General features: G+C 39.7%; 1 protein-coding gene across 50 annotated transcripts in view; it reads right to left on the bottom strand.

Moving 5' to 3' along the window:
• Window positions 1–388: 388 nt before the first annotated feature.
• The window catches only part of rims2a (regulating synaptic membrane exocytosis 2a), a 126,479-nt gene continuing 112,094 nt past the window's right edge, over window positions 389–14,773 (bottom strand). For 49 of the 50 annotated variants that reach the window (XM_067509685.1, XM_067509671.1, XM_067509675.1 and 46 more), the window contains 5 exons: window positions 3,997–4,138; window positions 3,661–3,773; window positions 3,386–3,487; window positions 3,160–3,299; window positions 389–3,039 (listed from right to left, as the gene is read on the bottom strand). In XM_067509685.1, the coding sequence (XP_067365786.1) occupies window positions 2,836–3,039; window positions 3,160–3,299; window positions 3,386–3,487; window positions 3,661–3,773; window positions 3,997–4,138 (701 nt within the window). In that variant the 3' untranslated portion in view covers window positions 389–2,835. Of the gene's footprint in view, window positions 3,040–3,159; window positions 3,300–3,385; window positions 3,488–3,660; window positions 3,774–3,996; window positions 4,139–6,406; window positions 14,739–14,773 lie in introns of those variants that run through there. The other variant, XM_067509713.1, reaches the window with a different exon arrangement.

The raw sequence follows: 14,773 nt of genomic DNA, 5'->3' as shown, positions 1-14,773 counted from the left end.
TTTTCCAAATTAGTGAGTGTGCAGGTTTTTGAGAGACATAAGAAAGTGTCACAGTGAACTTAAATTGGGTAAATATTAGAGCTACTGTATAAACTACTAGTGACCTTAATTCAAAGCAAAAACGAAACACATTTTGTTAACAACCTTTGTAGACAAAGCAGTTCAACGGAGTGATCCAGTTATGGATTTTTCATTAAATCTGGTGATCATTGTTCTGTGAGCACATGTACTCAACATCTTCTTACTTTTATATTTCAAAAATAATAGCAGAAAGCCTGCATTAGATTTAACTAAGAAAATGTAGATACTTTTCTCTTAAGTTTTGTGTATATGTTTGTGTGTGTGTGTGTGTGTGTGTGTGTGTGATGTCATCACCCAACTCTTGGCATCAGTGTAATATCATTTTTTTATTTTTAATTTGAAAAATAACTTACATAAATCTCTGTACTCAACCATACTTCACCAAGACATAGCCTTGGCATTAACACATTGCACCAAAAAGAGAAACTTAAAAGGCATTCAAAAGGATAAATAACATATGTCTTTGTCATCATGTGAGGCATTTTTCCTGTTCCAAAAGAGACTTATCAATCTAGTCACTGTAGCTCGTTTATTCAAATTCTGACATCTACAGGTATATACAATGAAAATTCAAATGAAAATATATACTGGCTTGTTCCAGCGACAAGGTTTTCTTGGACATTAAAATGTATTATCATCACATGGAAAAGAAATAATGCCTCAGTTCAATTTCATTCAGACATAATGCACTATAAGTTTTTATATACCTCCCAGACATGAGAAGTATTTATAATTACTAAAAATAGTAAATAAAAAATAAACTGGTCTTGGCTTTTAAATAAAACTAACAAAAATATAGTAAATGAATTTCATTTTTATTAAAACAAGAAAAAGAAAAATTCTGTGGCAATATCCCTTGTTATCTGACCATCTTCACAAACAGTGCCTGTAAAGTTAAACCACAGCAACACACATCTCTTGCATGTTTGCTGCATCTTGATTAGGTATATAGACCTCTTACTGTACCAGTACAGATTATTTTTGCATGTTTGTCAACAATACTGAAATAAAATACACTTGCAATCACAACTGTTTTATCAATCTCCATTAAATATAAAATTTTACCTTGTCACTTTCTTCCCCCTCAAAAACCTGAAAGAAAACATGACATTGGAGGGGTGGGGGGAGGGGGGGTTGGGGGGAGGGGTGGAATGTTTTTTGTTAAAACTTCAATAACTGGCCATGATAGACCAAGAACTAAATTTGAGTTCAATTTAAGGTGAGGGAGAAAAGTAATCAGGTTGACATGCACTGTACAAGAAACTGCAAAAATTCCAAATATCATCTTTATCAAAACATGCTGAGTTACTGTAAGGTGTGCCCAAGCCATGTTGCAGAAAATCCTTTTCAACATGCTTGATAAACAAATCAAATCGAAAAAAAAAAAAAAATCAAAAGACATATTGAAACAATACAGAACTGTAAAGTAACCAACAGTCCTAAAACCTGGACAATATCAGGGGACTGACAATGGTAGCAGTGAATAGTACAATGAAAAGTACCCTGGGACAAGGAAGAAAAAGAGAAACGTACAATTTGCACATATTGTTTATCTTTATAAGGCCTGAGCCTTTTACAATAAAATAAATAATTTACATTTATTATCATTATCACTTTTTGTCACATAAACATTTTCTGCAAGTAACTCCAAAAGTTTCCTTTAATTTTCCCATATCTGCACGTCTGTAAAACACAGACTCATGAATGGTCTAAAGAATGATAAACAATGTCTTTTTTTTTTTTTAACCACAATGTTGCATTCACTCCCCTTGAAAACCATGCACTAGTGAAATTTATCTTTAAAAATAATATAAATTGTTGAAAATGGCTGATCTGTTTTGTTTTTCTTCATCTTTTTTTTTTGTAAGGTTGCAGCCTCAAGAAAATAATGTTCTTTTTTTTTTATTCACCTAAATTTGTGTCCATGCAAATGAACTAAAAAGGAAAAAAAAAATTAGAATTCTAATTAAATTTTCATACAATATCAACAGAGAAAGAATGATGGTAGATTGTACATCTTCTTTTGGGGTTTGGATTGTTACTGTATTATCTGGAGCCACTTCGATAATGCCTGGGGTTAATGTTTCTGATAAATTACCAGCATGGTTAGACTCAGTACATAAACCTAGAGTACACGCATTTATTTTGATATTTGGGGGAGTGTGCATACAAGCTGGGACACACCTCACCCAAATTGATGGTCTATAAAACTCCATCTATCTAGCAAGGTCTGTTGGCGTGGCATGACCAAGCATCTGGTTAGAAACATCTTCACCCCCTTCAGATACAAGAACATTGAGATTTAAAGAAAAACGAGGAAAACTAAACAAAACAAAACAAAATTTAAAGTAAAACATTTATATTTCACTCAAAAAGGGCTCGTGTAGAACTGGTTAAGCGGTTCCCAGCACTGACCCCCCCATGGCTTCGAATTGGATGAAAACCTGGAACTGACAGATTCCTCGTGCTAAGAAGTTCATTCCAGCTTCCTCCAAAAACAAACAAACAAACAAACAAACAAACAAAAAGAAAACACCACCACCAACACCACCACCTGGCAATCCCGGCCGCCAGGAGCTTGCGACACGCCATGTGCACAATGTGTGCGACGTTTTTGCTCAAAACACAGGATCACATTTGCACCCCTAGAAACAGGCTCAGAAGACACAACATCAAGCATGCAGTGTAACCGGGGATGCGTGACCTGTAATCGCAACACTGGCTGCTACAACAACGCTGTCAGTCCACACGCTGCTATGATCGAGAGAAACTGTCCAGTGAGGATTGGGAAGCTCTTCTTGTCAGTGGGGCCAGAGTCGGATCCACCAATGAGGAAGGAGGAAAGAGCTTGAACCAGCCAATCACCATGTTGGACAGGTCTAGCTCGTCTAACAGTATCTGAACTGCTCCCATGAATGATTTATGGTCCATACGTCCATAGTCACCCCATACAATGACCTGCAGGTGGGGAGAAAAAAAGAAAAACATTACTCAAAGCAATGAACGATTTGAAAGCGTAGGTATAGAGACACTGATTCTGCGTTTCTGCTTGAGTGTTTGAAGAAATCTTTTTCCTACCTGTAAAACCTTTCCTGCTGGACTCTCCTCAAACGGCAGTTGCTGCTGGTAGAGAGGATCCAAGGTTTTTCTTGCTACTTTTGTTTTCTTTTTGGCTATGCAGACGCCGTTTTCCAAAAGGTAGACCTTTACATATGGTGCTGGGCAGAACGGAGAGAGAATGTTACAACACTTGAATGATGTGAGTGTGTTTTTGCCTACATGGTGAGGTGAGAGCTGAAATTACCTGGCAGTGCCTTGGAACCTGGTTTTCCCACAAGGCCGCGGGCTCTAATGATCTCCACCTCCAGTGCTCCTTTCTTCTCCACCATTCCAATCTGGATGTCACCTGAGAGCAAATATGATTGACAAATATGTCACTTTACACTGTATAAGGAATAAAATAAACACAGGATTTTTAATTCCGTTTCACTGGCCTTTAAACGTGCAATAGCTATTAAAAGGTTTGCAGAAGGTACTGTAATGTGCCAATGATTAAAATAAGGGGATTGTTGTACCCACCCATAGGCGGTGTAGCCAGCGTCTGTCGTCCAACCAGTTGGGCAGGACCCAGACCATCCAGGAAGTCACTGAACTGGGCGTCTGAGGAGAGCCTCACACCAGGGAAGATGAGACTGAAACACAGAAACGCACCACTTATCACAAAGTTAAATTAACTGGAGTCATGTTGAAGAACAAGATAACCGGAGGCAACCGCAAGCTGTGGCAAGGACGAATAGAAAAACCAAAGCTTAATATGAGAAATCAAATCAAGTTTTAAATTGTTTGTGTGTGCACAAACTGCTCCTAGAAAGAGCTTTGTGACTGTGTTCAGAGTGTGAGTCCTTGTCTCCTCACTTTCCCTCCGAGCTGTAGCTGTTCATGCTGCCGTCCGTAGACTCCCGGCTGGCTTGCCGAGTCATCCTGCTCCTCATCTCCACCGCCAGGCCTGTCTCTGTACTCCTCTGGATGGTGCTGCGCAACTTCTTACCTCCTGCTTCTGCACGCAGAATGAAACATGCAAAGAAAGACGGAGGGAGAGAGTGAAAGATGTGTGAATACAAACTCAGTCCTTTTTAGTCAATTTGCGAGTAATCCAGCAAGTAGCATTCACATGGATTATGACTGGTGTAGTCATGCTTTCATTGGCTCATAGAAAATCTTCCCACAGAGAAAACGAAACACTAAAGTCAACTCCTTGAATCATAATTCATCTCTAGTTTAAGACATGAATGTCTTTTTTTAAAGGATCATGACAACGTCCCTGTGACAGACAAGGTCGCGATATCAACAAGCTGTGCAGAATGATGTCTCCTTGTGTATCCCTTGAGCAAAACAGCAGCTCTCCTTTGGTATGTGCAAGATTGCCATGGGTCAACTCCACACCTACAGTACAAACATGCAGCATCTGCCTCCCCTTGTCCTAACTGATCCAAGATGACAGCTGACTCCCCCCATTAGCCCTACTGCTCCCTAACAGGCTGTGTGTGGGGCCACGTGGCTGCGCCTGTGGCAGATGTACACACACCGACCCGAAGTACAGTATGAATGCTGCACCACTCAAAACATGCCTGGTAACCAGCACACACAGCATCATTAAAATGAATTATTATTGTGGGTCTTTAATACGACCGACGAGCAAGAAACACAAATGAACAGAAAATGATGCACAAATCCTAAAACCCCGTACCAACTGCCATAATACCGTTTAAAAGCTTTGTTGCAGTAGCAGCTGAAAAATGTGTTTAAACTGCAGATGTATAATATGACGTGCATGGCCATGGTGTGATCGATGATGACTCCTTACAAACTGTTAATGTGTTTATCACAGTTATGAAATGCCTTCTTTTTTTTAATCTTTAATAAAGGAATGGGAAATGAGGGCACCAGGTTATTTCCCAGAGGGAAATATCTGCAACCACTTCAAAGCCAGAAGAAAGTTATAACATTGACTTACCGTCGGTTGACTCTTCCAGGAGCAAAGTGATGAGCAACAATAGGCTACTTATTCAAAGATGATCATTTTCACCCAAATTTGTCATTTTGAATGCACCCATCACGTCTAGACTACAGCATCATCACGGGCCCTTTGTGGCACCTTTCAGCTATTCGGGTGGCCTCCGCCTCCCCTTCCTGCTGTTCACACATCAAAACAAGACACTGCAGCCACTAGTTCGTCTCTGACGTCTGCAGCAAACCGCAGCTCATAAGATCCAGCCTGCCAATCAGAGGCCAATCAGGTGTTATCAGTGAAGACAGATTTTCAAGCTGGTAGATGGATTCTCCTAGGTCGGGTTGCAACTTAGGAAATGGATACTTTGCCATTTATACTGCTGATTTAAATTGATGCATGATGAAATTACTAATTGTAACAAATGCTTAAAGATGGCAGGACACTGTCTTATTGCAAACAGTAGTAGTCCATGAACAAACTTTACTTTAATTTTAAGGCCATCACTCTGGGAGCGTACATGTCAGACACATATCATCTGTATCTGTGTAAATAAACACACAGCTGCATTTTACCAGATGATGTACCAGATGAGATAAAAGGTGTCAAACAATACAGCACCATCAACACCGGCTGTGAAATGTGTAGAAGGCCTGGAGAGACCTGAAGCATCAGTCCCCTGAATGTCAGATAAACTGGCTCTAACATTAAAAAAAAGGTCACTGCCCTCACATCTCAGCTCTACCAGTAAGGAAAAGACAATGACAGAGTCTACTGGAGCTGCTTAGCTGGCAACAGTGGGGGTGTGAGGATCTTGGGAGGCATAAATACAAACACATACATGAGGCGTCATCACTACTGTTCAGGAAATCTGAAGCGACAGTCAGCGAGCAATGTTTTAGTCCTAATCTAAATAAACACTACCACCCACAAGATACTACACAATGATTATTTTCAGATTCAGAGACTTTTGTTGGGATTTACAGTCACATTTAAAAATCATGTAAGAGAAATGAGATATCACTCAGACCAGGATGAGTGGCACGTATTTTACATGTATCACAGGTGGCAGAAGCAACAGCAGAAGCAGGATGTCTATTTTACCAAACCCGATTGAGGATTATGCTGCTTCCCAGGCTAACTTAATTAACTAACATCCAAATTAAACTAATTACATCTCGAAGCCTGCACCAGTTCTCCCCACAATCAATACCCCTGCATCACTTCTATTAATCCTAAACCCATCTCCTCCCTCACTGCCATCCCTCAGTTTACCCAGCTGCTGCTGCTGTGACATTTCCCCCATTGTCACCTTACCTCCGTCCTCCTCATCGAAGGAGTTCATGCAGGGAAAATACACAGCCAGGGCTTCAAACGATGCAGATAGACTCATCTTGCTCTGGGAGCGCTGGATCCGCATCCCAGGAGCCGGAGCAGACGTATCGTGCCCCTGTCTGCCCATGGTGACAGTCGACCGTCCTTCTTAATGCGACGATTAAAATAAATTTGGTCTCAGCTTTGCCTTCTCTAATTGGTTTTTACTAGTGAAGGATTACAAATCAGATCAAATCGAATGTTTTTGGATAAAATCCTAAGCCCAGTGGCTGAGGGTGCTGGTCTGTGTTATTATGTAGTCTGTCCCAAGATGCTGTGTAGTCTGCATCTTAAGCAGAGCTTCAGAAAAATGTTGCTTCAGTAGCTGAGCCTTGTGCTGTCTGGGTCTGACGTTCCTGCTGCACCTCTTTCTCAGGGGGAGGGGAGGGGAGAGAGCTGCATTGTGCTGCACCAATCACAGAGCCGGGCTGCTCAGGCGCACCTCGGCTGGCTCTGCGGGTGAACAAACTCTACCCAGAGATACTGAGCCCCCCCCCCTCCCCAGTCTGTTTCTTAGAGAATTTTTAACCTCTTCTTTTATCATCTGCATTCTCTTTTTTCTCACTACGCTTGCTCTTTTATTTCTTTTACAATATTCGCCACTGTTGTTTTCCCTTTTTCTTTTCATCCTATGTACCACCATTATTACCTCACTCCTTATCCATATCCATAGCAGGAGCCAGTGAAAACACGCTGTCATTAGGTCTGCCAGCAGCCTCGCTCCTCTATGAGACAGTGTCAGCCTCATGGCAGTCACCCAAAGTTCACGTGGCAAAGCTCCGCCACTTAACTGTTCGTTCTTCCATTACTATAATATCACAGCTGTGTTGTGTTGGGTGGGCTTCACTTCTTTTTCTGCCTCTTTTCATAATTGTTGAGAACAAGAAATAAAGTGGATAATCATAGTCACATACTCAACATAAATTCTTCATCTATCATTCTCCTGCCGCCTCTGTTGCACAGCTTGTGTTGTGTTACAAGAAATTCAGTTTTCCCCGAATCAATGCCAAAGCCAACTTTTAAACAATCAGTAAAGCTCTTTGTTTGAGTTAGTGTCAAACTTCAACCATTTTTTCCCCCTTTTTTTAATTTAGCATTTGAGGACACCAAAGGCCAGCCTGTTGTAAACAGTCCAGGGCAGAGTTATACAACAGGAATGTTGAAGGGAAAGATTTCTTCACAGGTTTTCCCTGAAACCTGCTACTTGCGTGATATGTGTTGGGTAACACACATATCACATAGCAAATTTAATTTATGGCTTCAAACTGAGCTCCTCTGGTAAGTGTCACCACTGTAGCTTCTTAAAAAAGACAGTGAAACTGTGCTGCTTTGACATGGTGCCAAATATTGTAGTGCTTTTGTTCTGAATATGTATATGGCAGAATAGGTACAGGACAAGACAGTTATAGAGCCTTTCTGCTCTACCATAAATATAGCAAACTCCCTGTGGTGTTAATGCTGAGGTAAAAGCTCCTTTAAAAGACACTGCAACCTACTTCCATGAAGTAGCTGCTTAATGCGTGCCGTCCATTTGCAGGTTTCATCTACGTCAGCACAACCAAAAGCAACACCTCACATCTGCAGCTGGAGGCAAATTGGAAAAACACACACAGTTACATTACAACCACTCGGGCCATTTTTAATGTGCCCTCTAAGAGTCCTTATGAAAGAATATATTTTGGCAGCTTCTGTTAACTTCCAAAAACAGTCTACAGGACTGGATAAATCGGATAACTCCAAAACTCATTTTGACAGAATGTCATACTAGAACGGCTTCAAACTAAAAAATATTTTAACTATTACCATTTGTTACCTTGACATTTTATATAGATTTATGATCAACAGAGGATGAAGCCAAATGACTTTCATAAGCCCAGGACAGGACTGGCATTTATGATTTTTAGTGACACATCTAGTAATGTTAAGACAAATATAACCAAATCTTTCTCAGGATGAAATGTAGTCATCATTTCAAAAGTGTCATTTCTCCCGGACTTTTGAACCAAATATCTGCAAAGCTGTTAACATTCCCATGGTGATAATGGTAAATAGTAAGACAGCTAAACATCAGTATGGCAGCAACCATGTTAGAACAGCCTTGCAAAGTCTCTTATAATCTCGTTAAAAAGTGTGCCACTTTATTTAGAAATGACCAGACTGTATAAAACAAGTAGGGTTAATCATGTGTCAATCAAGTTCAGTTCATAACTCATTATCAGAGGGTCTTTTTCTTTGACTGCATTTGCATTGTTGCATTTTAACTGAGGTCTTAAGATCTTTAATTCAGTTATATTCGTTTTTTAAAAATTTCTAAAAGTTAACAAATATCTGTGTCCACCTCTATCAGGTGTGTTCACTCAATCATTATCTGGAAGATACCTTCTTGGAGGACGGTGGAATCAGGAAAGACAGTGTGAACTAGTATCTGCAAGGAATATTTAGAAAACCAGCAGAAAGTGGAACTTATGGTCCACATTTCCCTGGTGTATTGTCTTGTTGTGTTTAATTGTGTTTCCTTTCTTTGTAAAGTGTTTTGAGACCCTTGTGCCAAGTCTTTGTGACTGATGAGCCCAGACCAGGCTAAGTGTCAGACAGCAACCCTGGGCCTACACATCTTAATGGCAGGCTCTAACCCAGGACCCCGACAAATTCTAGTCCAAATCCTTTCTCCTTTTAAATCAGATATGATCCTAACCAACTAATGAGAGTTATATGACAACCAAACACTAAAATCTATAGGCCTTTGGCCGTTTACATATTCTCAATTATGTAGTAACCATATGTGTCTTCTGGTTAATATTTTCTGGTGCTGGGAAGGTAACATAAAGTCCACTCATAAGAGGCTCGTCCTAGAAAATACTGACTGGGAGTTCAAGCGCAATCCAAGTCACAACACTGCAAGGTTCATAGCACCGCAGAGTTGGCAGGATGTTAAGAAAAACCCATTAATATATCCTATCATAGGTCCTGCATCTTCAGTTTTCACTTAAAAATTTTTCAGTTTCTGACAATGTCACAGCTCATATTTTATACAGTATATGTTTTTGAAGACTTCACATGTACATTCACAGTGTCCTGCCATTCATTTCACACTATTGCTGAAGAAATTCGCACCTCAGTAGAAAGCGTGAGTTAGATTTTTGAATTGTGAAATACAGGAGGTACAGTTGGTACAGTCCATTCCCTGGCTGCCTCTTTCCACTCAATGGTGCAAACACTGAAGCTATAACAGGTGGAGCTAACTAGAAGCAGATAGAGGGGATCTGAGCACTGCCAAGCATTATATGTATAAAATATCCCAACAAAAAATGCTGACACTAGTCAAACAGGTTTTTCTTTCTGTTCTACAGTCACAACAAGTGACACTACTGTGACATGTACAATCTCTTGTGTGAAAACTGCAATGCAAACATGTATGATGTATGAAACAAAGCATGATTACAAATCATGCTTCAAAAATGAAATAACATGAAGACCAGAAACATCACGCTCATGCTTCATGACTAAACTGACCACAGAATTTTTGTAGTACGTGTTTCATCAGCCTTCCTCTTCGACTGACAGCTACAGAGCACTGCTCAAAGGGGAAGAACTAAAACTAAACGATCTGAAGAGGAAGTCTATACAGTATTTTTAGTAGCAGTTAGACATCTAAAAATACAGAGTGGAAGTTAATTTTTAGTCCATTACAGATAGAAGGCATGAATGTACTGTGCTAAAATTCTGAAAGTGTCCAAGCCTCAGAGGAGACAAAGGAGACGTACTATATAGCTACTGCATGCAAAAACACTAAGCAACTAGTGGAGCATAGCAGAGATTGGAGAATATTTCAACTCATTGGGATGTGGACTAAAGACAGATAATACTTTGTCTTTCAACTTGCAAACTCTGACAGAAGGTTTCAAAGGAAGCTGTAAAAAATACTTTCACCCTTCACTGTGTAATAAGGCTGTTTCCTGCTCAAATATACAGTGTGTCTTTGTTAAAATGCTAAAAAATAAATAAAAAGGCAATGTTTTATGCTTTTGGTTCTTCAAGCACTCTCTTAATTGCAGGACAATTAAATATTTTGGTCAATTAGCCACAGATTAGTTTAGAGCAACATCAGCAACTGCCAACACAAATACATTTTTAATAAAATCAGATTATGTTTTTATTATGAACATAAATAGGAATTGTTGACCAAAGTGTGGTTGCTTAAACCTAACCACACATGGGAGTCTCTAGTCAAACCCAGGTGTGATGGATGACAGTCCTGTGCTCCGTATGGCTGTCATTCACCCTAACCACATTGTGATGAGTTGCTATCCATTACTACATTACTACAATGTAAAATATAGTATGTAAAGGTATGTGGCTCAACTGTGTTACTACATAATCACTACATCATAGAAAAAACATCTTCAAAACAAGAACATTGATGAATTTCTTGGATAATGCAAAATACACTGCTAGGAGTTACAAAATGTGCTGCTCTCGGTGTGAAAACAATTTATTTTGTCCACCAGCAGTGGCACTGATAGTCACATCAGTGCTTGTGAATAAACATAGTCATCGGTGATGAATACAACACTCACAAAAGCCCAATTTTAAATTCAGACTGAGCAACCATAAGATATGTTTATTTGTATATTCAAATATAATGAAAGTTTGCTTTTTCTTTGTACCATCTGCAAGATCTAAGATGATAATGCACTCACATATTTAAAAAAGTGCAGCATAAATTTGTCCTGTGTTTAATGCAGACCTGAGGTGTTTGGTTTCATTAGAGCTCTGCTTTATTGTAAATGTCAGTAATGTGGCAACAATACGCTAAAGTTTTGTTGAGAAGGGTAATCTGGAAGTTGTACAGTGAATGGGTGGGAACATATAGACACTTCATCTAATATAATTGGTTTATGACCATAAGAGGAAAACATTCCAATGTGTTTTCTGTCTTAAGGCTACTACGAACTATGATGTAATATATGCTTCATGCAGGATGTTACCAAACCATTGCTGAGTCAATACATGTGAAAACACCTAAAATATGGATTTTTGTATTCTTATAAGGGTATGTAGGTTACTGGTGTGATTAATGTGATGCATTCTCAGTATACTACAGTGAATCCATTAATATAATTTGAAAATTATGTAAGCAACACTGCTTCTACAGTACAGTATATCCACATATACTGCATTTAGGTCATGGCAGAGATGGCTGTTCTGAGACTTGAGGCTGATTAACAGCAATGAGTCCTCTTGTGGATTGTTGTAACAAAGATGAAGAGAGAGAAGTGGTGGAGAAGGGGCAGCAAAGCGAACGAGACTGAAGAAGCATACTGTAAAGATGGCAGGAGAAGGGAAGAGGACAATGTGAGGAACACAGAGAACGATGTACTGATGAATGGAAGATACATATATCAATTAGAAGGCCAAAAGGGACCAAGGGAGCTGGAAACAGGGATGGAAGCAGTAGTAATGTACGGCAGTGACCATTAGCTTAGGTTGTACCTGTGCTGCTGTGCTTCTTTAATGCATCATCCAGAGAGCAGCATGTCTACTTTGGCCTCCTGAGAGATTAATTAGCAGCCTCAGCTAGCGGGGGAGTTGCTGAGATAGGCACCCAACTCAACATAGAAGATAAATTGCTCTGGCTGAAAGCTCAGAGTTCAGCTATTTCATCCAGACACAAAATAGTCTGTCTGAGGACTTTGGGGGTCCAAAACTGCAACAGTATTTGGTGTAAGGGTGAGCAAGCAGTGACAGAGGAGGGGACAGTCAATGTGTTGTTTTCTCAGCTAAATACATAAAAATGTGTAAGATGGCGTACATCTTTTGTTGAGGGTAAAGTTTAGAATTTATCAAACAATAGCTCAACAGGCGGCTTACAGGTTATTTTGAAAACGACTATGGCGTTTGCTGACACCTTTATTTTTAAAAACAAATATTAAGTATCATTTGCTATTCCATGTCTCACATGCACATCAATTTTAAGCTCACATAAGATAAGAAGAATGCTGCAATACTTAAAGCCGCACCGAGGGGACCATAAAACTAGAGGTTACAGATCATGTTTTATACCACAAACGATTTTGCTTATTAAGCTGTTTCCTGTATTGTTCACTTCCTCCATCATACGAGTCAGGGACACTGAAAAGTGAAGCTTGCTGCGGATTTTTTTCCTAAGATGTTTTTAAGACTCTTAGTCTCTAAGACAGAATCCATTATGAGGTGAAGCTACAGAACTGAGTAAAATGCAACTGCTCTGTAACTTAATACCTCTTAAATATCATCCATTCTTTTATTCACAAGGCAAAAACTTTATTGGACGGAAAGAAAGAATAAAAAAACTTTCTTGATACTCTGTCCATTTAAAACAAATATTAACCATTTTAGTTCTCATAAAAACTTACATCAAAAGTATTAGTGCTACATTCAGTTAATAGTAAATTCAGTCCTGAAAATATGGTTACTTTGTTTAATACAGGCGTTTTACGATGCAGTGACATATGCCAAACTTCCTGGTCTCATTTTGCTTTTCAGTGATAGATTTCTTCCCTGTTACTATGGGGAACATAAAGTCCCATCCCCATGTGTTTGCACTGCCCCCTAGCACTTAGATCTGGACTTGTAATGGACTTTCAAACAAAGTTAGCTAAATTTATTGTAGTCAGTCAAACTTTATTTAGACAATAAACGAGTGTTTATATTGTCTGAAAAATTGTCTTCCACTAAGATCTGAGAGGACAATACCAATAGTTCAAGCAAAGAGCAGCAGACTGTGTACACATTTCACATGGTGGCCACCTGAGAGCACATCCATTCCATCTGACTAACCTGTGTTTGTCAAAGCCAAAATCATGCTGCTTGGCTGATCTGGCCACCGTCCACCAGCACTTGGCAGTGCACACAATCTGTTGAGCAGCCTCTTAAAATCGACTGCCCTTTGAAAGCTCCCTTACAGCAGGCGCTGAGCCTCTCTCTGGATAGTGCACAACAAAGTAGGTCAGAGGGCAGCTTGCCAGTGTGTTGACCAAATACAGAACTCAAATCCTGAAAGGCAGATGTATGCACACTCTCACAAACTTTGTTTGATGCACTTAGTAAAGAGTAAAATATTGATAGCCTAAGGAGATCCAGGCTGTTTGGTTAGTGCAGTTCCTGCGAGGGGAAAAAGTGTGTGCATGTGTGTGTGTTCCTATGACTGTGTGAAATAGTTCAAAAGGTTCTTAAAATAATATTGAAAAAATAAAACATTAATAATCTATCTATCTCTTTTGGGAACATCTCCGTTCCCAAATGTAACTTCTAGAATTGAAATCTCATCCAGCAATTGTTGAAACCCATGCGACAGTCAAATCACGAGCCGAGGGGCAGAGCGCTGCCACGTGAGCGTGCTGCCTCGGCTCACCTCAGCACACATCCACCTTCTATGTGCATCTCTCCATCCCTCTAACATGCCATCTAGTCAGATGTAGACACAATGTGCTGATGGGTAGAAACGATTTTTGACTACTGTAAGGTTGAGACATAGATCACACGAATCTGCAATGAATGCTTAGTGGTGCAACTAAGAATAGTGGCCGCAGAGGAGCGGATAGGCTGACTGACCTTCATATGAAAAGACCTTGCCGCATGCCACCTGCTCGGCTGTCCTTCAAAATGTCTGGCACCAAAAAAAGTGTCTCAAAGCCTCTCAAATGATTATTTAGCACCTTTGAAAAGCAAGCTAAAAAATGCACTGAAGAGAGAAGAAAAGTAATAACACTATGTTCCAATTACCACCCCAACACAACACAGCCCTGTGTTCTCTGGCTATCTCTTACATGTGCTCTCATTCTCACGTGCATACAAATACAAACAACTACAGATGCCCACAGTTAGAGGTAGCATTTTACGCTCATAAATCACAATATGAGGAAGGTGAGAAAACATGACCTGCTACAAGCAACTGAGGTCATGAATGGCAGAGGTGCAAAACTGCTAAAGCTGTAACACGTTTTCGAAACGAAAATAACAAATGATTACTGCAGAAGCACAATAAATCATTAGCATTGTGCATGAAAACAGAGCTGTTGTGGTGTAATAGAGAAAAAAAAAAGGAGGTAGTTAAAGTAAAAGAGGAATTTCTATTCGAGTACCTAGAAGAAAGAGAAAAAAAGTATGAGAAAATCTCATGCTATCATTCCTCCAGTAAATGTCTCTGCACGGTCCAAACCCTTTTAGCACAAAGAAAAAAAAAATGGGGGGAGAAATTGAAGACCTGGAGAGAGAGAAGATTCATTAGAACAATCAACACAGAAAATGATAGAGAAATCTATACAGACA

This window comes from Channa argus, chromosome 7 (assembly GCF_033026475.1).
Source record: "Channa argus isolate prfri chromosome 7, Channa argus male v1.0, whole genome shotgun sequence".
Taxonomy (NCBI): domain Eukaryota; kingdom Metazoa; phylum Chordata; class Actinopteri; order Anabantiformes; family Channidae; genus Channa; species Channa argus.
This window is presented reverse-complemented; position numbering and strand designations above follow the sequence as displayed.